Source organism: Sander vitreus, chromosome 11 (assembly GCF_031162955.1).
Source record: "Sander vitreus isolate 19-12246 chromosome 11, sanVit1, whole genome shotgun sequence".
Lineage (NCBI taxonomy): Eukaryota > Metazoa > Chordata > Actinopteri > Perciformes > Percidae > Sander > Sander vitreus.
The window spans coordinates 8,293,056-8,319,422 of record NC_135865.1 but is presented as its reverse complement, the minus strand read 5'-3'; the positions used below and the strand labels follow the sequence as shown (position 1 = coordinate 8,319,422).

The 26,367-nt window shown below is 40.8% G+C and overlaps 1 protein-coding gene across 3 annotated transcripts in view; it reads left to right on the top strand.

Moving 5' to 3' along the window:
- Positions 1–26,367, top strand: part of LOC144526082 (neuropilin-2-like) — a 106,498-nt gene that overhangs the window by 65,854 nt on the left and 14,277 nt on the right. For 2 of the 3 annotated variants that reach the window (XM_078263288.1, XM_078263290.1), the window contains exons 11-16: positions 262–406; positions 12,530–12,604; positions 13,736–13,900; positions 18,977–19,245; positions 19,548–19,644; positions 22,534–22,566. In XM_078263288.1, coding sequence (XP_078119414.1) covers positions 262–406; positions 12,530–12,604; positions 13,736–13,900; positions 18,977–19,245; positions 19,548–19,644; positions 22,534–22,566 — 784 coding nt within the window. The remainder of the gene's footprint in view (positions 1–261; positions 407–12,529; positions 12,605–13,735; positions 13,901–18,976; positions 19,246–19,547; positions 19,645–22,533; positions 22,567–26,367) is intronic. The other variant, XM_078263291.1, reaches the window with a different exon arrangement.

Sequence of the window (26,367 nt, the reverse complement as noted above, 5' to 3'; positions counted from 1 at the left end):
GACAAACTGGACAAGAAGTGAAACACATTTTTCCTTTAAATCGCAGCAGATCTTACTGTACAGTCAGAGAAAAACAGCTGTCATCAGCTACAGAACATTGCCATATTTTCACATTGGCTGAATTGAACTCAGGCATGTCAAAATTGGCAGGAAAACATCCTTTATACTGGACGGAAATGTTTTACCCTTACTTTTTCCTTGTTGTAAAATGAAAATAGGAATAACATCACTATCAACGTGCCTTTGCCTCCCTCCTCTTAGATTTTCGAGGGGAACGGCCACTACGATACTCCAGAGGTGCGGAGGTTCGATGAGATAGTGGCCCAGTTCATCAGAGTCTTTCCGGAGAGGTGGTCGCCTGCTGGGATCGGCATGAGGATGGAGGTCCTCGGCTGCGACCTGCCTGGTAAGAACACGCAAGATAACAAGACGCACACATAACACACACTTCCAGAGAGAACACACACACACACACACTCTCATTTAAACAAGTGAACTCACAGCTACAAGCTTGCAGAAATGTACGTTTGTGGACAAACATTCAAATGCAAACAGATAAATACATAGACACACTAATAATAGTGTCTTTACCCTCCTTTGTTTATATAACCTATACATAAAAAATTGAATTAATACAAATGATCCGCCGACTGTAATCAAGAGCAATCTTTTTCAAATCATACATATATCATCATAATTATTATGATACTTCTGCATGTACATACATTACGCAAACAAACAAATAAACATTAGTGATGTAAATGTGCTGCGTAAATCACACCATTAATCTCTTTGACGTCTGCATTGACGTGTGTATTATGTGTATAGTTGGATGTGTGTTTATGAGGATTTAGAATGTGTATGCTTTCTTTTCTTTTTTAATCTACCATTGCGTTTACATCTGTGTCTGTATTTAGAGTATAGTATATGTATCTAATGTTTATGCTTGATTGTGTGTGTGTGTGTGTGTGTGTGTGTGTGTGTGTGTGTGTGTGTGTGTGTGTGTGTGTATACTTACTTACATGCATTCTGCATAGCGGTTGAAGTTAATCATCTTGCCCTATAGGAGGTATTGCAGCATGTCTGGACAGGGATTAACATGTCTAGGTCATGGGACTTTTACTAATAGTGGCCAGCTGTGTAGTTGTACTATATTGTGTTCACACAAATTATGTAAATAATATGTAGCTAGTGTGTAGTGAAGGATTAGGTGCAGTGCATGGTCTGCTGAATATTGGTGTTCATGATCAATTCATGATCCACTCAAGGATTTGAGTAAAAAGTTGTTCATAAAGAGTGATGATTTGGTGTAAAGATTGATGATGGATGCAGAGCATTTGTTTACATGTTTCTTTATTGAGCTTTGTAGGTACCTTTTATTATTACAATATCTTACTGGTGTATGGCGCTTGTTAGCTGTGGCAAGCAAATTATTCTCAGCTGCACAATGACGACAATAATAAAGCAGGCCATTGTACAAATCTCCCCACATTTATTGCTTAACGAGCAATAAGGTTGGGCTGCATGAATTAGACAGCAATATATTTCTCTTACTTACTATAATATCCTATGTAATGAATAAATCACAGCCCAGATAAAGTCTGAATAATGTCTCAATAATTCAAATGTTTTCTTGACCGGACCTCTATCCTTAGTTGTAAATGCCCCGTTAAAAATGCTACAGTTACGGCCATCGTCCTCTCTCCTCTCTCCTCTCTCCTCTCTCCTCTCCTCTCCTCTCTTCTCTCTCCTCTCTCCTCTCCTCTCCTCTCTCTCCTCTCTCCTCTCCTCTTCTCTCCTCTCCTCTTCTCTTTCCTCTCCTCTCCTCTCCTCCCCTTTCCTCTCCTCTCCTCTCCTCTCCTCTCTCCTCTCTCCTCTCTCCTCTCCTCTCTTCTCTCTCCTCTCTCCTCTCTCCTCTCCTCTCCTCTCCTCTCTCTCCTCTCTCCTCTCCTCTTCTCTGCTCTCCTCTTCTCTTTCCTCTCCTCTTCTCTCCTCTCCTTTCCTCTCCTCTCCTCCCCTTTCCTCTCCTCTCCTCTCCTCTCTTTTCTCCTTCACGTGCCATCAGATCTTACTGCTTTAGTCAGGTTGTGACATGTGAGAGGTGAAGACAAGAACAGAAAATGACATGTACCTGTTCCCAGTGGACGTGAAGTGGGCTGTTGACTGCAACTGAATTCTGTATTTCTCAACTCTGTGTGTGTGTGTGTGTGTGTGTGTGTGTGTGTGTGTGTGTGTGTGTGTGTGTGTGTGTGTGTGTGTGTGTGTGTGTGTGTGTGAGAAAGAGAGAGAGAGACAGCCCAAAGGGACCAATATATCATTGATGTGTCAGGACTAGCCAAGAGGTCAGTGATGATCAGGAGAGAAGGGACATGACCATGACTACGTTACTGTAAAAAAATATAAAATTCAGGCATAACACAGATATAATATCAATCAAAAGTTATTTAAATCAACACTTTACCTCAGGGAAGGCTTTTACTTTGTACTAGTGAGTCATGTGATTGAGATATCATGTAGGATTATCTAATCGTAATACATCCATTAGAAAGATAAAGCACTCAGTGGAAAAACTGAACATCTAGTGAAACAACACGTTTCTATTCATCCTTCAGTGTGAAATGATGGCTTTATTTGATTGCAATTATAGCCCATTTCCTTCTGTCTATGTCTATTTTACCCTTTGTGGTTTCAAACGTAGCTCTAACTTCACACCTCCCCCAGTTAACAGCATCCGTAACGAGAGGACATACAGTAAGAGGTGGCATGTTTAGACATTTTTTTCCTGGTGAAAACTTCCCTTTTTCATTGTGAGTTTCAGGTGACTGTAAAATATGCATAAAAAACCCTCAGGGGGAAAAAAAAGTAACAGTTAAACATTGACACAAAGAATTAGGGCTTTGTGCCGGACTGATTATTGAGCTTGCACATATTGTATATTATGAATGGCAGCAAATGATTTCTTTTGAATGGAGATAAATGTGCCCTAAATGTCCAATCATGCTGACTCTAACCTCTAACCTGTTTTATCCTGCCCATACACATTGCTTGTTATTGCGCCTAATGACATCATGCACATCATATCTGCAGCCATCATCTCTGTGATCACAGTGCGGATCAACCTCTTGGCTATTGCAGCTTTTGTGATTGTCTGCTGGTCTGGCTGTCTATGTCTGCATGCCAGATGTTTGCCTTCTGGATGTAATCTCTGCATGATAACAGTTCATTCCCACTTTACACCGCAGCAACTGCTCCTGCTGCCGTCCCTAAATACCACAGACAGTCACACACTAAGATAATTCTACATCTTAGTGGCTTAGAGCAAGTTGATTTCGTGAAATTTCACTTTGTCTGGTTTTTAATTGTCTCCACGCTAAGTGACGTTGAGAAAAAAAAACATGATCTCACCCGTCGTGCAATCACGATCATTTTGCTAGTGCTATAAATGAAAACAATAAAAAAGAAAAACACATCTGACTGAAGACAAAGACTTTGTTTTTCTTCTCAATAAAACATTCAACAGGGAGCATCGGCTTCAGTCGACTGAACACAGCTGTTTAGACATAAGTCGCAAGTGCACAAAAATGCATGCTTCCATCCGCTCTCTAATTCCATTTCTCTAAACAGGCAGCATTCAAAATGATTCAAGCACTGTTTTTCTTTTCTTTTCACTAAGCATGATATCCTTGAGATTATCCCACCACCCTTTCTCTCTTTAAAAACTAGAATTGTAGGAGTTCCCCTTTTCCCCCCAAAAGCTTCAGCGTATAGAATCCAGCCACAACCCCGCCTGTCTCATTACTGCTCAGGAAGTAAAGGAATGAATTAATGAATTGATGAATAAATAAAAGGAGACATCAGCAGTGTAAGACAATCACATGTTCAGTGACACACTCACAGACACACACACAGGCCAGCCTGCAGTGGATGCAGCACACAGAATGGCCTTTTCATTATTCAGTAGTTGGTTTCAGACCTCCCTTCCCTGACATAAATTACAAACCTGGACCTGATTAAAATGTTTAACATCCTATAATTTATACCCATATTTAGCATTCCAAATTGCCAATCAACTGCCATACATCATTTACTGAAAAAAAGAACACAAGCATCCTTGCCCTCTCATTCACAGTTTCCAAAAGTATTGTGCACTGTATGTGTGTAGGCAGCATGTTGTTTTGCATAACACACTAGCTTATTCATTGTTCAAAAGTAGAGACAAAGTCATTCTGATAGATTGTCAATCATGAGCCTCATATCCTCTAAACAACAGCTTTAACAAACATACAAAGAAATGGCTTTTCCGGGTGCCCGTATAGCTCAGTTGGTAGAGCGGGCCCATATATAGAGGTTTACTCCTCGACTCAGTGGGCAGAGGTTCGACTCCGACCTGCGGCCCTTTACTGCATGTCATTCCCCCTCTCTCTCCCCTTTCATGTCTTCAGCTGTCCTGTAAAAATAAAGGCTGAAAATGCCCCCCAGAAATGGCTTTTCCATTACTGCCCCTTGTTGTTTTTGTATTTAAAATGAAGCGAATTGACCTGTCTTCAGGGCTGTAGAACAATTTCCTCACATGGGAGAAACAATCTCAGCACCCAATTACAATGAAGAAATCCCAAATGACGGATAGAGGGTTTTTTGGGGCACACAATAATGTAGTTTAGCATCTCATTATATTGCGGCAAAACACAGCCCGAATATTATTGCGGGACTCATTCTGATCATGCACGCTAGCTATGGAGGAAACATGTAATTTAGGTCTTGTAAATATTGGATGTGAATTGAGAGCTGCCAAGCTGCCAGTTTTGTTCATGTTTTAAATGACTGACCTATCAGAACATCTGCTATGCTCTCATCTCTTTCACTCCACACCTAGTTGTTGGCAGGCAGGCATGCAGGCACATATGTACACACACACACACACACACACACACACACACACACCACCTGTTTGGCATAAAGACAAAGGTTTGTTCTTAGTTGTGTAAATACATGCTTAGGTTCTCATCTCCATTGAAAACTGCAGTGTTATGGGTGGGGTACTAGGGGAAATTAACAGAGAGACACTGAAAAACACAGAGAGAGAGAAAGCGGCTTTGTGTCCGGTGTCTCAGAGTGGCTTCATTCCTCTGCTGCTGGTGCTGCTCTTTGGATCATGGATCCTCACTTGTCACGAAATTCTGGATTCTGACAGACATTATGCTTCTTACCTCTGTGTTCTAACAAAACCACAATAATCAGCTCACGTCAATCATGGCTGATGGCTTGTGTCAGTTGCTTTTCACTATAAGATTTGGCCTGAGAAGTTGAGCCAGTTACAGCAAAGAGGTTGGCCCGGTGACTGGCAGTGTGTCAGTTTAAATCCCCGGATGACCTGGGGAAATACCTCAAAGACAGCCGTCAGTCCTCGAAAAGACATGTGACAAATCCCAGTGTGAAGGTAGATTTTTATGAATGTGAAACGGTATGTTGTTGGAAAAGCATACTGGGTCAAATTTCCACGTAAGCCTAAATAAAAGTTAAAATAATAGTGAGTTTATAACTTACGTTGTAATATGCAGAGATAATGATAGCCAAGAACCTTCACTGTGTCTGCCTTTCACATGATGATGTTGGACCTAGAACACAGGCACAAACACACACACACACACATGTGTGTGTGTGTTTTCCAGGTCCAACATTGCTGATCGCTTTCACATGTGAGTCGTTGCTCCAGTCCAAATACTTTCATGTGATTGGTAGAATGTGTCTTTACTTACACCCTCTTTCCTCTGCTCTTCCTTCTCCTATCTTGTCTCAGAGATTACAGCAGTGTGATTATAAAAACAATATGTTTACCAATAATGTCAACAATCAGATTGCAAAATAAGTATTCAATAGCCTACATTTATAATTTTATGAAAGAGGTATTCTGTAAATGGAATGCATTTTATTTATGAGATTATATATCCAAGCAAAAGGTTTAATTTGTATTCAACGTCGCAGCCAAAGTTATTCAAAATCTACTGAAAGACACCATAACAAATTGCTGGGTAGCAACAGAGCGGCTTGCTTTAATAATACATCAGATAAGACTTAGCATACAACAATTTGCCTAAAGGCTGATTCCATTATTTCAATTCATAAAGTTAAAGACCTGACCCTGCTCTTTTATACTGACACGTTTGAACAGTTTAGAAGGAATGGAAAATAATGTTAGAGAGGGAGGTAGCGTGTGCAAATGTTTGTGGCTTTTGCAGTACCCACTCCATCTCCGCCCCTTTGACTCCCTCCCCATCTGAAGACTTTAATCACTCATGTCTCCTGCCAAGGCTCCTGTAACAACCCCCCCCCCCACCCACCACCACCACCAACACACACACATGCACACACACACACACACACACACACACACACACACAAACACTCCATTTCTTCTCTTAACCTTCCCTTCTGCCTTGACCTACCCTCATGGATTTCTTTCCCTCTCTTGGGGGGGTTTCTACAGACCCTCTTTTTTTTTCGTATCCCTCACCTGCCACAGCCTTTCACATTCAAGGCAAACAAACCTGTTGCCACTGCTATCTTTACTTCATAGGTTTGGAAAGCTAAAATTCTCCCACAAACAGTAAATGTTTCATGACTCCAGAGCCGAGCTGAACCACAGATCAAATATTGTAAAATTTCCAAACACATGGTGTAAAAATGAAGACACTTAGTTCCTGAAGGGATAACTGTTTGGAGTTTTTACAGGACTCCATCAGTATGATGAGGCCAGCCACTGGGGCACTTGAGTGATGAGGGAATTTCCTGCTCACCACAGCAGAGGGGTTCAGTGCTTGGCAGCACCGCCTTTGACTTGGTCGTACATTTCAACAAACATAATAGGCCACACAAACAGAGATGTTCCAGTGTAAAGTGCCTGAAAGTCAAGCACACACCTAAATAAGTTATTTTAAACCATATACAATCATGCTCTGTTCACTTCAGGACGGCAGTTAAGTTTATCAATTCCATCTCTTCCTTCTTGAGACATCACACATGGAAAAACTCAGGACTGGGCACTGGTTCATTGTGGCTGCATGTGTGTTTATATGTGTCTGAGTGCAAAAATGCTCGCGTTTTTCCAATATAAATATTTAGGTTTGGCTCGCCACCTCTTTGCAGTATTTCCCAGATATGCCTGCCTCCTTTTCTCTATTTCCTTATTTATGTATCTATCCATTCATCATCAACTGTAGGGTCTTATGCCGAATTTCCACTACATGGTACAGCTCGGCTTGGCTCGGCTCAACTCGACTCTATCCTACTTTTGGTACCAGGTACTTTTCTCGATTTCCTTTTCCACTGCAGATAGTACCCACTAAATGTAGGCAAGATTCTTTTCTGATCGTCGAAACGTGAAACTGAACGTGAAACTGCCGTGCCATCATCTTCAACGGGACAACAGTAACAACTAACAGTGTTCTCACGCTGGATCCTCATTGGTAACTAAACACAGGAACGTCTGCACTTCGTTGACCACGGTGTGGTTTTGCGGTCTGCCATTTTAATCTAGGTCGACTCAATTTAAAAAAATGGTGGTCGATATTGATGGTAGCTTGGCTATTTAGAAATGGTGAGTTTGTGCAGGATGTTTCTTGCCAAGTGACGATTCTGGTGACGATTCTCTCTGACCAATCAGTGGGCTACAGTGTTTTAACTCCACCTGCTAGTATTGGCTTAGCTCACTTAGAACCTCCAAAGTACTATCCAAACTACTAGTCAATGGAAAACCAAAAAAGAACGCTTTAAAGCGAGTTGAGTCAAGCCGCGCAGTACCATGCGGTGGAAATGCGGCAATAGATCCACTGTTCTTTCCTCCTCTTAAACTGTGGGCGAGAGTCCACCAGCTAAAATTCAAAACACAGAATAAGTCTTTTACTGTAATACCCAGACTAGCGGTAGACAATAACTGCTAAATCTAAACTAAATATGCTATCAATATTTTCTTGAAAGCGAGATGATACATCTGAAGTTTATCCTGATACAATAGATTTGATTTGATGTTCAGAGAAACACATGCACATGTTTCATCCATGACCCAAAATTGTCATACAGTCTGTCAATCTACCTGAAATGTATTATTGCCAATAAGTACTGATTGGGCTTTGGAAAGTGTTTAAACCATATCATTGTTAATGTATTACCGCTTGGTGATCTAGAAAGCTTTCTTTCTTTTCTCCAGAGCAGTCAATGACATACTTAGCCTAATGGCTTTTGCTGCACTTAAACTCATTTCCTTTGTAGCTGACTACTGTTCACTGATGTAGTTCAGCCATTCATTGCCAGCAGCTTATTTTTATCATCTCAGTTGTTGTTGTTGTACTTAGCTTCACACTTAAGGCTACAATTGCAGTCACATACCTTGTGGTGCTTTGTTGCACAATGGACTAATGAGCAATTCAGTCTGTAGTTTCCCGACATAAAGAGCTTCTTTGCATCTAGTGTCTCAGCTATGTAGCACATGGCTCTGCTTTTTAGCCACACTTTAGGCTCTATTATTGGTGGCTTTTTAACTGCAGTCATCTGCTCGTTCTTATGCCACATTTGACTGGGTTATAGAAATTCTCCTTTCCCGTCTACCAGGTATTAAAACTTGTGGTCTAGTGCAGCACTTACTGTAAAACCAGATATTATTGGTAGCTTGCTGTACAATGGGCTAATTAGGCATTTGGTCTCGAAAGAGTTTCCCGCCCGAAAAAACTTATTTTCCCACCCGCTCATCTACAAAAGAGGGAGCCATAATTAGTCCGGCACTTTAAGCTACAAATACATAAAACCTGCACTTTTGGTTTTTAAGTACTGTTGTATGATTTGCCATTCAGATCACTGGCAATGATTTTCATTCAAAAACACTTATGTTTTCCACCATCAGGTCTCATTTGATGCCATGCTTTACTGCATTTACATACATGCATTTACCAGACCCATTTTTGTTACTCATATTTCACCTACTAGTCTCTACGTTTCCTTTCACTAAGAACTCATTTTCTACTCCTTTCAAATATATATGCACTTTTAGCATATAAACATGTAGTTTTGATTGTTTCTGAGTCTGCCATTCAGTCATTCAGTCAGTCACATAGTCATTAGGTAAAGGAAACCTCTATCCATAACCATATGCACCATGTCACCAATAATTCAACTAGTGACGATATTCTCTCTTCCTCAAATATGCACGTGCGCGCATGCGTGCGCGCGCACACACACGCACACACACACACACACACACACACACACACACACACACAAACTGTGTCAGTAGTCATTATTTAGGCTGACAGAGGTAGATTTATACCCAGTGCTCTTTTCATAATTGAACAGTTTTCGTCTCTCTGTTTCCGCCTTGCCCTGCTCAGTCAGCAGCTATACAATGAGCCCTTGGGCCTATGACAGTGTGTGTGGTTATTTGTGTGTGGTTAACCGAAGCGAATACCTTCTGTTTCTCAGTTTGAGAGAAATAGATGGAGAGTCAGGGCAAGTTGCTGTAACTCAGCGGTGTTCGTGATGACCCATCTTCAGAATACAGATTGGTGTTTCTTTTGCATTCCTGTTTGAATCCTTATTTTTAAAACATGACTGACTGTGTCATCATTCTTACTTTTCCCACACAAGTGACTAAACACACTTCGGCCTTGCATGCATTTGTCAGTGAAACAGATAAAAGAAAACTGACCTGCAAAAAGACAAATGTACAAGTTGAAATTAACTACAGTAACACATTTAAAATAAGTTTCATTATAAAGTAATTTATTCACATTAGTTTGCTGACCTTTACAGTAGCTACATATAGGGCCCTGATGGATAGAAATAAGACGGGGAAGGAAGAGGATGAGGAAAGGGAGAAATAACCGGAGAGGAGGCGACAGACAGAAAGCAAAATTGGATTAGACGGGTGGAGAGAGATGGAGTTAGAAATGGAGCAGTGTGTGGTCACTAATTAGGAAAATGCTGGTGAGAGGTTAAAAGTGTTATGTTTCCTTCTCCATGTCTCTCTCTCTCTCTTGCTATCTCTATGTGTCTCTGTCCCTCTTTCTCTCCCTCTCTGATCTCCATTCCTCTCTCTCTTCCTTCCATATGGGGGGCTAATTACAGTGGTAAAGGGCACCAAATTAAAACAGCTTAATGTCAGCAGCTGGGAGCTGCTTATCCAATGCCGATATCTAATTCTGTGTATGAACGTGTGTGTGTGTGTGTGTGTGTGTGTGTGTGTGTGTGTGTGTGTGTGTGTGTGTGTGTGTGTGTGTGTGTGTGTGCTATGTGTGTGTTGGGACAGCAATACTGTATATGGCCAGTCTGTTTGGGCTTACATTATAATCCTGCATACTTTGACTGTGAGCAGACTGTGTTAACAAGTCAATAAAGCTATGCACATACATAATGCACATTAGAGCTGCAGTGAACTCAAAGCTATTAGCAAAGGCTAGCAAAGGTTAAAAGTTCACACTAAACAAGACACACACTCACAGATGCATACAGATCACCAAGTGACTCATGGAAACATCTAGAACAACCAAAGAAGCAGTAAATCAACACTAGTTTCAGATTTACTGAGCTGGTGGTTAGAACCGACATAAAATAACATCAGACAGAAGTAAAAGCACAGAGAGAGGTTGAGAGGACAGCCAGAGGAAATTGTAGGAAAAGAGCAAAAGAAAGAGACGCAATCTTAACAAAGAGAGAGAAAGATCTGCAGGCAGACAAAAGCTAAGGACGAATGGAAATCAAAATATGCCTCTGGAGAGATGACAGAAAGAGAGCGAGAGAAAGAGTTATGGAGAAGAATATTGCGGTTGTGCTAAAACAGAAACAACACTAGATAGGGTTACACTTCTATGCCGGAGAGGCCAAGAAAAAGAGATTGACTGTGTGTGTGTGTGTGTGTGTGTGTGTGTGTGTGTGTGTGTGTGTGTGTGTGTGTGTGTGTGTGTGTGTGTGAGAGAGTGTGAGAGAGCATTTGTGTGTATCTGTGTAGAAAGAGCTTTCTGTGGTGTTGATGGTGGTTTTGCATAGCAGAACTGAAACTGGTCACATTTATTGTTACAGAGAGAAGAGATAAAGAGGGACGGGATTTGGAGAGCCGAATGACAGATGTAGGGAGGAAAGAAAAATGAGAGACAGACCATGACATGAATGGCAGAAAATAAAAGAGAGAAAGAAATAATTTCTAAAAGTAATTTGACGCGAGGTTTGTAGCGTCAGCCTTGTGCCATGCAAGCCAGACAATCTTCTGTTCCCTTACATCAACATATAGACTTACACCAGTGTGTGTGTGTGTGTGTGTGTGTGTGTGTGTGTGTGTGTGTGCGTGTGTGCATGTGCGAGAGGGTGCTGGTAAAGCATTAAGGGCCATTAAAGGAATCTTAACTAACAGTAAAACACTGCTTATTAAGACCAGAAAGTCTTGGGGTTTCACTGCCATACCCCACAGCTGACGTATGTGTGTGTGTGTGTGTGTGTGTGTGTGTGTGTGTGTGTGTGTGTGTGTGTGTGTGTGTGTGTGTGCGTGTGTGTGCGTGTGCGTGCGTGTGTGTGCGTGTGTGTGTGTGTGTGTGTGTGTGTGTGTCTGTGTGTGAGGGTGCTTCTGTTTGATCAATCATACACTGGTCGCATGCTGCTGTGCACCAAGGTCAGTTTGAGTGCAGCATCTATCATAGCTGTGTGTGTGTGTGTGTGTGTGTGTGTGTGTGTGTGTGTGTGTGTGTGTGTCTGTGTCTGTGTCTGTGTGTGCGCACGCGCGCGCCAACCTGCAGTAGGTAAAGTGAGCGGTGTGGCACAATCCTCAGCTGAGTGCCAGCTCAATGTGTCAGCTCACTCTGTCACTGCCTGGATCATGACAAACTTCAGCTTTAATACACAGTCCTGGAAAACGACAGCGAAGTGTGTACAAACATCATTAGTTACAGTATAATATCTTAATTTTTCTTTGCACAAACATCGCTGCTGCACTGTGAGGTCAAGCAGCAGTAGAGCAAATATGAATATTTAAAAGCTTAGATTTGGTTATTGTACGTCCAGTAGTGTATCTACTTTTTAGAGAGTGAATGTGTTGGAAGATAAACATAATTAAAGCAGATTAACTTACTCCAATGCTTACATGCATTACACATAAACACGTAAAGTGTGATGTAATATATGTGTTACTGCTCATTAGCATGCTGACGTGTTAGCTGAATATGATTGTTTAGAGTTGCGTGGTGGGTTTAGCAGAATGCTGCCGGTGATTAACATGCTTGTAAGCGTGACATGTTGTTTATGGTTGTATGCTAGGTTGATGTGAGCTGATGATAATAGCTGGTGGTGTTGTAGACAAAAGTAACTTGTTATGGAGGGCCACTGCAGGGTAGAATGATAGGGCAAAACATAAATACTGGGCTTCCATAGGAAAAGTCACCCAACATTTTTTGCACATTTGACTGTGTATTTAATTTTGCTGCTGTGTCATCTGATTTCATTCTATTGTATTCTATTCTAAAAAACTAATCCTTTAGTGTTGTTTTCCTGTTGACAGAAACCACCACTGTACCTGACACTGTGACCCCCACCCTGCCCAGAGTTGAACAGACCACTGCTGCAATGAGACCAGGTAAACACACCCACACACTTAATCCAAGTACTCTCGCACACTGCATCGCCACACTCACTCATCATGCAGATATCTTGCAAGCACACATTTCGTCTCTGTCTCTCATCCACACACACACACACACACACACACACACACACACACACACACACACACACACACACACACACACACGCACGCTCTTAAGGTCAAACCTGTGATGTCATCCTGCACCACAGGGCCCCTGGGCTTTGAAATCTGTTAGATTCAAGAGTCCCACGGGAAGCTCTGTTTGAGTGAAAATAAGCTCTCACAGCCAGGATCTCATCTCCTCATTCACGCACACGCACACACACACACACACACACACACACACACACACACACACACACACACATATTGAGACTAGGATTTTACAGCTATAGGTCAGCGACTGTCAGGGAAGTAGCCCTACTGGGATAAAGGTATAGTGATACAGTTTAAAATGGTCCTTGTTGATCTGTTTGGTTGCTACATGACTGAATGCATTGACTTAAACAGAATACAGCATCATTAATACCAAGTGCATTTTATAATGCTCTACTTTTTCTATTCTATATTGCCATGTAATTCTTACTATTCTATATATATATATATATATATATTCTAATATCCCATGATTTCTTATTTATGCTCTTTTTCTCCTCTCATGTCTTTCCTTTTGATTTCTATCCACACCCACTGTACTATACTACTTTCGCTTTGTCCGTTTTCTGTCTATGTTCACTTTCTTTTATCCTCTCCTCTGATTCATCTGTCTAGTCCATTCTCTCTTTCCACATAATATCTCTTTTATTTGTATTCAGCATGATTAATTGAGATGTCATATTGCATGAGCACTATTGCCAAAACATCTAAACACAATGGGAATCTCTCTTAAAGCACTATCTTAATAAAGAGGAACCAGCCAATATAGCATTAAGTCACATAAAAGTGAAAAAAGTTTTGAATTTGAAAAGTTTGAATTTGATATGGTGCTAAAAACAAAAAAGGTGATTATTAATGATCAGTTATATTATTTTATTATATTAGTTTATTATTACTATATCATATGCCATATTTAAATGTCTTTATTCACAATCTGTGTCTGTGTGTCTCTTTTACGCCCCACAGCCACCACTCCATCCCTGTCGGCTGTGTGTGACTTTGAGCAGAGCTTGTGCGGCTGGTCGGCTGATCCCCAGTCAGGTGTGAGCTGGTCCCTACACACAGCCAGCAGCATTGCCACTGGACACGGCACACATGGAACGAGGCAGGATCTGGCACTGGGATCAGACAGTGAGTACCGATTTGTTGGCGATCACATTGGCGTTACATTTTATAACGGGACCTTTTCTAAGTAATATGAAATATCTTGAGAAATCGTTGTTGTTTGTTCTTTTTACCTTGTATTACAAGAGTTTCAGGTCAGTCAATCCCTAAATGATGTGTCATCATTAACACAAGTGGGAGGGAGAGCATGGGAGAAAAACATGTTTTTCTGGGTTGAAACAATAACACATTTGAATCACTTCCTCTGCTGTTTCAGCAATTACATCCAAATAGCATTACCAAAAAGACACGTACATGTTTTTGTTGTGGAAGCCAGCTTACTGTAACAACAAGCATGTAAAGGGACAATCCACCGATTTTCCACATGAAGCCTATGAGACTTTCAAACACCAGAAACTACCAGAAATACACAACGTTAAATACATAGCAGTGCAAAATGGTTTGCCAGTAGAACAGCAAAATGCATTGGCAAATATCAATGAAAACACTCATTTATGCTGCAGCAACTTAGAAAGGCTTACACCAAATTCCTGGTAGTCTGATAAATACTAATATTAATTCATAATATTATGTTTTTGTACAAAGAAACTAGTAATACATCCAAAGAAACCTGGCTTTAATGTTTCTTATACTGTGTTTATTCTTGAATAGGAATACTTATAAGTATGGAATTATTCGGATCTTTAATCGGATACATTTATCTGATTGATCATCATCAAGCGTTCTCACTCACACTGTACAACTTCCCATCCAAACTCTTACTCTAACCTGCCACCAGTACTTTTGATCTTTTTAAGAACTCCACAGGGTGAGAACCCATGAGAACATTTTTGTCAAATTAAACATTCAAACTTGGTGAAAACTCTGTGTCCATTAGAAACCCTTATTTAATTCTTATCTTTCTGGGTATTCTTCATTTCAAATCATTTCTTATTTTATAAAGACCGAAAGGAAGCATTGTCATGTTGGGATGTTTGAAGACTTCTATAGCTAATTAAGGGCAAAGTGGTTGTCCTGTGGTGGAGTATTACAGATCCCAGCTCTGGGAGGAACCACTGACAGCAACTATGATGCAAGGATTTCACGCTGATGTGCTAAAAGTGTGTACGACCACTTAGTTGGAGTTTTGTTAAAAAGAAATTGAGGTTTAACAGTCTCACTTTCCCTAACCTAGTTTGTTACTTTGTTCCATTTTCTCTGTTCTTTTTTCTACTTTCAGCCTCCCTTTTAATCCACAACTTTCTCTTTGTCTTTTCTTGGACCCCACATTTTCTTCATGTTCACTTTATCTCTGTATAGTAGGTAGCATCTCTCGCTATCTACTGCCATTACCTCACTTCAGCATCCTTCTTTGTTCTTTCTCTGTCTACTTTTTCTTTATTTTATCCTACATTTTGTCCGCGTATTTCCGCTCTCAGACCCTGTCATTTAATTTCTTCTTGTTACCCTTACCATGCTTCTTTCATTCCATTCTTCCTCTATAAGTCATCCATCTCTTTTTCAGCTCTCACTCATACTACAGGATATGATTTCTGTATTTATAAGTCCCTTTCCACTTCCATCCCTCTCACTCCATCACTGTGATCACCCCTTCTTCTCCTCGCTGACCTCTCTCCTATTTCCCCAAGTGGTACTTGCCTTTTTCCACATCTGTCCATCTTTAATAAGACAGCAAGAAGATAACTAAGACTGTTATATCCATCATACACATTGACTGCCTCACTTACCTCTCCACGTCTCTCTCTCTCTCTCTCTCTCTCTCTCTCTCTCTCACACTCACACACACACTTACTGTACTTACACCCATAAGGCACACACACATTGCCCAAAGCGGTCTGATAAGTCAGATGATGGCTTTGACAGAAGTGCTGCCTTAGCTCTTCATCTCCCCCCTGGCACTACACACACACACACACACACACACACACACACACACACACACACACACACACACACACACACACACACACACACACACACACACACACACACACGACCTTTCCATTCACCAAGGTTTTCTCGGTATCTGTTGAAGCCATCCAGTTTCTGGTTGACTGAGCAGCTCCTTTATAAACAGACAGGGCCGTGACATAAGGCAAGGCTCTACATTGCTGGCTCTACATCGTCTGTGCGTGTGTAATTGACATAGTGTCCCAGTTTCTGTGTTAGACAGCAACATGACATTAAGTCTTCTTCTACAGCAACATTAGCGCTGCACCCTGTCTGGAAGCTGTCTCGATATGCAAATCAAATTCCCAACCGCTGACATTAAAAGCCCATTTAGGGTTTTAAAAGGGAAAATCCGACCCAAACAGAGCTCATAAGTTATTCTTTTGATCTCAGATAGGGCAACACTGCAAATCTATACACCCTCACCCTATAAGTTGTTGGAAACAGTTAAGTTATTGATAAGGAGAGGAAATGAGAATAAGGGAGGGTTGAAAAAAGGTTAAAAAAAAGAGACAAAATGATATCATAATCAGTTTCTAACTCCTGATGATATCACTTTGAGTTGATGTGATTAATGTAATCCTAAAGGTGTCACTGAGATCCAAAATATGAACCAACAGCTTCTTTTTCTATGATCTTATCTTGCCACCCTGAACCCAAAGTTTTCAAAGATGTTTGCTGACATAACGGTATAATTCAATATAATGATCCAAAAGGGAATATTTGATTACCTGACTAACTATACTAAAGTATACTAAAGCTTAACAGTACTTGTTTCATATGTTGATCGTAGGAACTGTAAAGGAAGAAATCTCTTACATAAGCAATCTGCATGTAATTATGCATGATCATTTGATAACTATTGTGATGTGTATGTGCGTGAGTGCAGGTAATTTTACTACTTGACCAAACAGTAGTCCAGAGTCCAAAGGTGTGTTGATCAGTTTGGATGAAGGAATTTAAGAGTGAAACACTTTTTACCAGCAATTACCAACCTGTCCTAACTATGTTTTTTTTTTAGGTTTGTTTTAAATCAACCTTTGTAATCAACATATCGGAAAAAGTCACAAAATGTTCATACTGTACCTATCTGCAAAACATTATCTTACAACATAGTTTTATTTGTTTCCCACTCACAGAAATGTAAGCATGATTTGTGTGTTTTAGTGTTCTAGTAGCATATTCCACAGATTCCACATAAGTGTACTTATTGTGGCAATAAATCCTTTTCTGATTCTAAAACAATAGCAAGCACATGCAGGACTCATGATGCAATCCCCAGCCTCTGATGACTCGTGAAGTGAACAAATTAATCCAGGCAGCAATTATGTTCAGGAGATAGGGTAAATCCTTAGCGTTGAGGCAGGATGCATTTTCAAAATGTTATTGAAATGAATGCAGCATGACCATGAATGCAGCTCAGTTCAAGTAGATCATTGAAACTACTGGAAGCTATTTGCTTTTTTTGTGGTGATTAGTCATTTTAGAAATCAAGTATAGTAGTTCACATAGTTCACCGTGTACTCCTTCTGCACTACTTCTTTGACCATGCTCACCTTTGCCGTTCAGCCCTACGTAGGAGTGAATGTACATACAGTACACTAGCATGTCTCTACACTTAAACTCGCACACTGCACATACCTTTATAAATGCTAAACAATGAAACCATACTCACACACATGGCTCTGACTGACAGATGAACTCACACACGCACATGCAGATTCAAAACATAAACAAAAATACCCACAAATGAAGCATGCAAACAGACGCCAACACACACACGCAGACACACATTTCCCTCCCTCCCTCAGAGCCAATTCTACATCGCTGCCTATCTCTCCCATGGAGAGTTGTTAATTAATTCCCTCCCTTTGTACGTTCACCAAGATCAAACGAGGAGAAACAGAAAAACACTGCAACTTTCTCTAACTGTACTTAATGAGCAACGGTAATTGAGGTCCCCTTTTTCATTGCCTCCAAGTGAAGAAACAGAGTTACCTCAACCCAAATCCATTATTCATTAAGTGTGATGTGCTGCAAAATCTGCCCAGGGAGGGAAGGAGAAAAGAGTTGAAGGTAGGTAGGTAGGTAGGAAGACAGATAGATTTCTTTGTTTCCTCTCTCCTTTTTCTTTTCTCTCTCTCACCCCTTATGAGGTGTCACACAGCATCTACTGTATGTGTCGATAAAAAGACTATTTGCAGCTCCAGCAAAGCTTTTACTCTGCGGCCATAATAGACAAACTAGACAAACAACCAAACACAGCAGCAAGCTAATGATTATGGTCCTTTTTGGGTTGGGAAGCACTGAAGCACTCTCTCTCTCTCTCTCTCTCTCTCTCTCTCTCTCTCTCTCTCTCTCTCTCTCTCTCTCAATCTCTCACTTTTTCACTCACCCCTTTCTTCTCTTTACCGTCTTTGCTTTCTGCTCATCAATTATTTGCGCTGAAAGGAGAGAGAGGAAGTGAATTAGATGTAAAAAAAAAACAAACAAAAAACTGATAGAGTGAGTGTGTGTGGCGGAAGCACACACACAGATACACGACACGTTCACAAGCATTGTGACTGTATTGGTATGATGGCTGTGCTGACTGAGAAGCAAAAACGGGAAGAGCAACAAAACGAGGCGTCAGCATTCAGAATGATTAGGGCTTTTCAGCACTGTTGTGTGTGTGTGTGTGTGTGTGTGTGTGTGTGTGTGTGTGTGTGTGTGTGTGTGTGTGTGTGTGTCCATTAGCGGCTATGATGAAATGGCAGTCTCATTTGCGGTTTAAGCCTCATACCACAGAATTATGGTAGTAATGCCTTAAATGCTAAGCAACCACATCCCACTGCCTATTACTACATCATACTGTACATTGGGCCTGTTTCACCAGCAAGTAGGCATCTGCTTTGTGCAGCAGCACTGTCACAAATCATGAAATGCATTAAAATGGAATCCATTAAATGAATAAAATGCAAATAGCACTGACAAAACCACACATGTGGCTTCATATTAACATCCCTACGCTAAAAGGAGTGATGATGAATCAGTTTAAAGGCCACTAATTTATCAGTTTTTACAAGTCATTAATCTGAAATACCTTATAATAACGTAGCATCTGCCACCTCTCCGTCTTTTAATTTCCTCCAGATTTCTCAGGAAACTACCTCCACCTGGATGCAGGCGCCCATACCCAGCGCAAGCGAGCCCGGCTGATGAGCCCCGAGGTGGGGCCGGAGCAAGGCCCGCTCTGTCTCCTTTTCTACTACCAGCTCCAGGGGGAGGCACAGGGGAGCCTGAGGGTCCTGCTGAGGGACAGCGACCAGGAGGAGACGCTGCTATGGGCTCTAAAAGGAGACCAGGGGCCTCACTGGAGGGAGGGCCGCACCATCCTGCCCCAAAGCCCCAATGAGTATCAGGTAGGTGTTGTTTTTAAACTGGGAACCAGTCATTTACTATCATTGATCTTTGCTGCACATAACCAAGGACAGAAACACAGTCTGTAGTTGCAAAGTGTATCATTAAGGAACACTTTAAACGCCAACATGAAAGATGAACGTTCCTGTTAAAATATTTATGTATGGTAGTTTTATGTCTATTGATGGCTGCAGCAGCTCATCTGGGGTTTATCCACTCTTTTTACTGATCACTTAATTGTAACTGTTCATATTTAATAAAGAAAGAGCCTATTGTGATATATCTCTCTCCCTCTATCATCTAGGTGGCATTCGAGGGCTTTTTTGATCACCCGACCAGAGGCCACATCAGAATAGATAACATCCACATGAGCAACAGCATTGAGCTGGAGCAGTGTACACGTAAGTCCCATAACCTGTCTGTCCTTTTATCAAGATGTCAGTTTTATTCACTCAGTCAGTCTGTCTGTCTATCTAACTATCTAGCTGTCTGATTCTCTCACTACTTTACACCAGACTGCTTATTCCATGTTTTTACCAGAGACCGAGCGAGAGAAAAGGAATAAAAACTCATAATGTTTCTCGTTTAAATACATAGCCACACACACACACGCACACACACGCACACACACGCACACACACGCACACACACACACACACATACACACACACACACACACACACACACACACACACACACACACCAGTTTGTGGCACTATCTTTGTGGGGACCCGTCATTGACATAATGCATTCCCTAGCCCCTTACCCTAACCTTTATCATCACAACTAAATGCCTAACCTTAACCCTCACCCTCACCCTAACATAATTCTAACCCTAATCCTACAACCAAGTCTTAACCCTCAAACAGCCCTTTACACTTGTGGGGTCCAACATTTTGGCCCCACAAAGCTGTCGGGACCCCACAAGTATACTGGACTCCTGGTTTTTGGACCCAACGAATATAGTTAAACAACCCCCCCCCCCCACACACACACACACACACACACACACAAATATATTAAAAAAAGGAAAGTAGGCCACAAATGGCCTTTGGGCATGGATTCCTCTCTCATTCTCTCTGTATCCGTAGCCTTGTCTTCTATTCAGTCTGGACCAGCGCTTGGCTATAGAGCAAATGTGTGTGCTTGTGCATGTAGTTATTCTGTGAATAAAATGCTTGAGAGATTCTGTCTCTCTCTCTTACACACAGACACAAGCTGGTCAACGAGACTACTGTTAATAATGATTGGCTTCAATTATGGAAGCTTTGTTATCACTGTAACAGAATATTGCAGACTTACCTGAACCCCACAGCCTCAGGATTAGGTTTTAAATCCTACATGTCCTTGTTTGACAAACATCATTTCCACCCACCCGCACGCACACACGCACACACGCACACAAACACACACACACACACACACACACACACACACAGTTTGTTCTCTCTGCTGTGGGAAGTAATGGGAATATTATTGTCTTTTAATGTAGCGGAGCAGCCCTCCACTCAGCACAGCAAGACAATGATAGTTAGCTTGATGTGAGCACACATATTGGCCTACACACACACACACACACACACACACACACATACATGTATGATGACTACCACCGTTGTTTGTCATAACCATGACACATGAAGACACACACACACACACACACACACACACTCTTGTAAACTGGCTTCCCACATTTCAAGCTGCTTCTCTTTCAACATTATTTAATTGAGCCTGGTGTTACTACGTCTCATCTCTGTCCAACTTCTTTTTCATTTAAATTTGTATCCACCACAGTACAAACTGGTGAGGTCTCCAGTTTTTCCTTTGGCCACCTCATGGGATCATGGTGTGTTTTAATGAGACCTAGAGTACATTTGTACAGATTTGTTAAATGGGAATTAAACCGATTTAACACATTAAGATCACTTTACTAATCACGAATTTGTGCGCTCTGGCATTTGTAATATTGTAACTGAGTCTCAGATGCCAGTTTTCCCTTTTCTTTTTTTCCAAATTTTGTGAATTACACTTCTTAGCACTGCATACAGTCGTGGTAAATATTACACTGATCATCCAATAGGATAGAGGCTATAATCACAGGTCAGAACAAGACTCTTGTTACTGAGGGCTTTACTCTACCTCTTTCACTTTTCCAACCAATGTGTTTCCACCATTCTGTTTTTCTTATTATACCATCACCCACTCCCTCATGCCTTATCTTCTCTCTTTTTTTTCCCTTTACCCATCTTCTCTCAACACAGTGCTGCAACTTCTTTACTTGTGCTGCCATTTTCTCTTGTTTTCCCTCTGTTTTTCTCTCTTTTTTCCATCTTCTCTCTCTCTCTTGCTTTCATAATAGATGTTGTATCCTCCGGCAAATAATAAACAGCAGTACATTTCAGTCCCTCTTCCCATGACCCTTTAACTTACCTCCACCCTTCCTTCCCATTACTCTATTTCCCTTCTCTTCATCCTCCCCTGACTCTTTTCACCCCGATCTTCCATCCATCCCCATCTTTTTTCTTCTCTCCCCAACATGCCTTCTGCCATTAACACATTGTGTGTCACCTGAAGAAAAGAGAGAGAGCAGTCACAGGAAGTAGAGACATAGAATGACAAAGCAAAAAGAAGATAGTAAGAGCAAGTCAAAAATGACACTCACAAAGCGAGAGAGACATTCAGGGAGGACACGCTTCCTGTCTTCCAACCAACCCTGTCAGCCCACTCTTGTCTTCCTCTCTTTGTCTTTTCTCCATTTTGGAAAAAATTTACTGTCATCCAGGAGGATTTATGGGCCTTTAGACTCCTACATCATCTCGGAACTTGGCAAATCTTTATTGATTTTCTCAAAAAGGAGTAAATCATGTCATGCTCATATTTTATCCTTATGGTTCAGCTCATTCTTTACAGAGTGACACTGACACCAAGGCCTGTCGAGGCTAGTGGATGCATAATACCCTCTTATATACTGTATAATGATGTAAGCACCACTTTTACATTGAAACTCTTGACATGAAAGTGATTGACAAAACAGCATAATATTACTTCCTTTTACAGTAAACACAACGTTAAGTGTAGAAAATTCTTCCTGAAAGCCGAGAGTAAAAAAACGTAAAACAATTAATGATGAAATCCAAAGTCTGTCCGGGAGCAGCTCCAGTGAACAGGAGTTCATCTGAACTTTAATCACCAAATGAGATTTATCCTACAGCGGTTATCCTTTCATTGCTTTGTCACACATATCAGCTACTAACCATCATCACTAACATTTATTTTTCTCTCTTTTCCAGAGCCTTTCCCTGCCTTAACTCCTGGCATAACCAGTAAGTCCTACTTCTTGTTCCATTTGTACTTCATGTGCCAAATGTCTGTGCTTTCTGCTTGTTGCTAAGCTCAGCTCGCAGTACTACACTGGCCCAGAGTAACCTTTTTAGTGCATAACCTATGTCACATACACCTAAAGAGACATAAACCACACTTATTCTGACTGAAAAATCTACCTTTGGAGATTTTTACCGCTTTACCGATCTACCAAATTACATCATTTCCAATCAAATCTATGGTTTGTGCGTTATAGAACGATGTATAATATATCAGCGTAACTATGCACTTTCACATTTTTAAACAGTGCTTAAGACTGAGTCAGAGTATACTTTATTGATAGAACGTAATATGTGGACTTTAATCTCGTTTAAGAAAGAGATGGTGACAACGTTGCAACTTGATGGAATGGATCCACTGCATTGTTCCAGCATGACTCCCTGCATGCTGGGCTGATACTCTTGGTTATGTAGTTTGTTATGTTCCTCGGTGAGAACATTACTATTTTGCAACTACACAAACAAATAGCTACACATGATTATTTACTACAACAGCAACGTTGGCAGACTGAGTACCATCAGGGTGTATTTGCACATGCCACAGACGGATACGTTTTTATGTCTTTAATGGTGTGCACCATGTTGTGTATGATCTGTCACTAGTATGTAGCCTATGCAACACAGTGAGTGTGACTAGTGTGCACAGACCCACAGTGAATTACTGACAGTTACTACATTACTAACAGTGTTCCTTTTGTATTGCTCCAATGGCAAATTACTTAAAATATGATTTATGAATAAAAACCATACAGTCATGTAAGCAGAACTTTGTCCAACCCAAACTACTTCCTAATTGTAGAGAACAGCACACTCACTCCTCATTCATTCTTACTTTCTGATGTGCTGTCATCATGTAACACCATACAAGGAGCCTCTCTTCTTCCATCTCTTTACTGCCCACCTGAATGAAAGGCAGAGCTGTTCACTATCCAACTTCCCATTCTCTCCTTCATCCTAGGCCAGTCTGAAAGCAGTTAAAAAGGACTTAAACAGATTATGCTACCAAATTGTTTTCAAAGTCTGGGTTGGGACCTTAAACGCTAGACTGCTTTTGTTTAGAGACCCACAACATATGATCACTGGTATATGATCACTGATCGTGGGCCTCGGTGACACTGAATTACACTAAAGCTCAATCAAAGTTGGACCTCATAAAAATATAGTGTATTTGACCACTCGGAGTAGTATATCAAGACCATTATGATTTTATAGATGTTTTTTTGCATTTGGTGATTAGTGTCCACATTGATCATGGATCTTTGACACCAGGTTACTGCAAAACTTGAGTATACATCTATTTATTTAATTGCGTTTTATGACTGTACTGTATTACTAATTCTGGGTGCATTATTTAGTCAGTGCAGTGTGTGTGTGTGTGTGTGTGTGTGTGTGTGTGTGTGATCAAAATAGATTTTTGAATAGATCAAAAAACATTCTTTGAATACTGTCAGATACATAAGCAGCACAATTCAATTCAATAAAAACAAAAATACCATTCCCAAAAATAGTAAAAAACCTAACTCAGAAAACTGTACTCACCTGACTCATACGCTAGGTATTTGACCTGATGCTTTTGGGTTTCTTAGATTATTGGATCCTGAGCAGGGATAGTATGACTCGCAGCATGACAACAGTGTCCGTTCCAGCATACGTGTGTTTTCATGAGACTGAGCCCCAGAGAGAAGGATTAGATTCCTCCCATGGGATGCCAGTTGAAAAATGAGCTAAGAACTAAAGTGTTTCTTTTTGGGTGAGCGAATACAGTTGAACCCTATTCAAGACTTACTGCATATATTATAAATATAGATGAACTGAATAGAATATATATAAATGCCTCAGTTGTTATTTATTTTGTGTGTCTTTATGTGAGTTAGTGTCTGGGTTGTGGCTGTCGACTGCGGGATTTCTGCCAATATCCTGCTGGTGAAAAGGAGGTTGAAACTAGAGTTTGAATAAATCATCATAGACAAAAAAATTATTGAAAGATCATTTTAATTCCATTAATTTACATGTAAATCAAAATGTCGAATTGACTTCATCCCTAGTGAGGAAGTGTGACTGACTTGGTCCTGACAGTGTCCTTAGTAACTGAGCAGGGCTCAATGGATTTTAATTGCAATCTACCTAGAATCTTCTTTTATCTATCAAATGACAAAACAAATACAAATATATTAAATAAAAAAAATCAATCAATTGACCCAAAATCTTACATTAAGGGAGAAACTTGAGGAGAACTGAAGTGAAAATTTAAAGTGTAATGTGTAATAGCCTGATAACATGATGCTCGGCTAACACTACAATGGCAGCTTCATTGTGGTGTGACGTGAACTAGTGTGCCACACTGTTGGGTTTATGTATCCATGGCAACAAAGGAGGCATTTGGCTTCTGAAAAGAGAGGGCTGGCGGCACACTGACCATGCTACACACACACACACACACACACACACACACACACACATGCATACATACACACATGCACAAAGAAAAGAAACTAATTTGGGTTTTAGTTTGACTATAGAGAGGACATTTAACTCTACTCTGTAAAAGTATCTCAGTTAGATAAGGCAAGATTGTTGATGTGTGGAAGTGGAAGACCTCGATTGAGAAAGATAGTAATTCAGTGATTCAGAAACCATTTAGATGAAATAAAGGAAAAGTAACTCTAACTAAGTAAATTTTGCAGACCTAGAAATCATCTGTGTCTTAATCCACTAGTGAGAAGGCTCTCTGTGCAGGCTGCTTAGAGTGCAGCTTTACAATCAAAGTCAATTTTAAAACCTTAAAGAGTATGTCTGAACTTCTTTTTTTTAAAAGACAAAATTAAGCTCACTTGTTTCCTTGAGGTTCTGTGTCTTTCTCTGCACCTCTCCTTCCTCTGGCCTTTCATTAGTTCTCTCTTTTCTCTCGTCTCCATCTAGTTCTTGCTTGCCCTGGCTCTATTTTCCTTTCCTTTCGCTCTCTCTTTTCTCTTTCACGTTCTTACCTTCTTTCGTTCTCTCCCATTCGTTTTCTCTGTCTTTCTTTCTTCCACAACCTCTCTCTCAGCGGATTTCTTTCACAGTGAGTTGACAGAGTATTGAAGTTTCAGACAAACCCTCTAATGCAGGATTAAAGATATCATGGCAGGATTAGCTCTCTCCCTTAACTTCCCCTCCCTCCTACCCTCTCTCCTCACGTTCTACCCCCCCATCTATTGCACTCTATTCTTTCTTCCAGTAATGCCTTCTCTCTTATCCTTTCTCTACCCCTGTAATTTCTCTCTGATTTCCTTTTTTCATCTCTTTCTCCCTCCACTCGACTCCCTTGAATGTGATCTTGCCCTGATAAAAGCAGCTGCGTCCCACCAAATACAACCACTTGACACTCCCCGCCTTTTGTCCAAGTCAGCCAGTCACTGCATAATGAAGACTAATCTGAGCGCATGGCATGAGCCTCTGCGTGTCAATGTGAAGCTAATGCTTGTGACCTTTTACAACAACCGGTCAAACCAGTATAATTGAAACATATGCATATACAGTATGTTTCAATTATACTGGTATATCAGCATATTCTTTTGATGAATGAAGATGACTTACCGTATGCAATTGGGTGTTTACATTTTGGTAAAGTGCTCACTTAGTAAATGTTGAAGCTGACAGTCTGTTTTTGTAGAACATACACATTATGTTCAGTTGAATACAAGCACAATAATTGCAGCTCACTGCTGCAGTAATTGACCATTCGCTAAGTCCCACCCCCCGTAG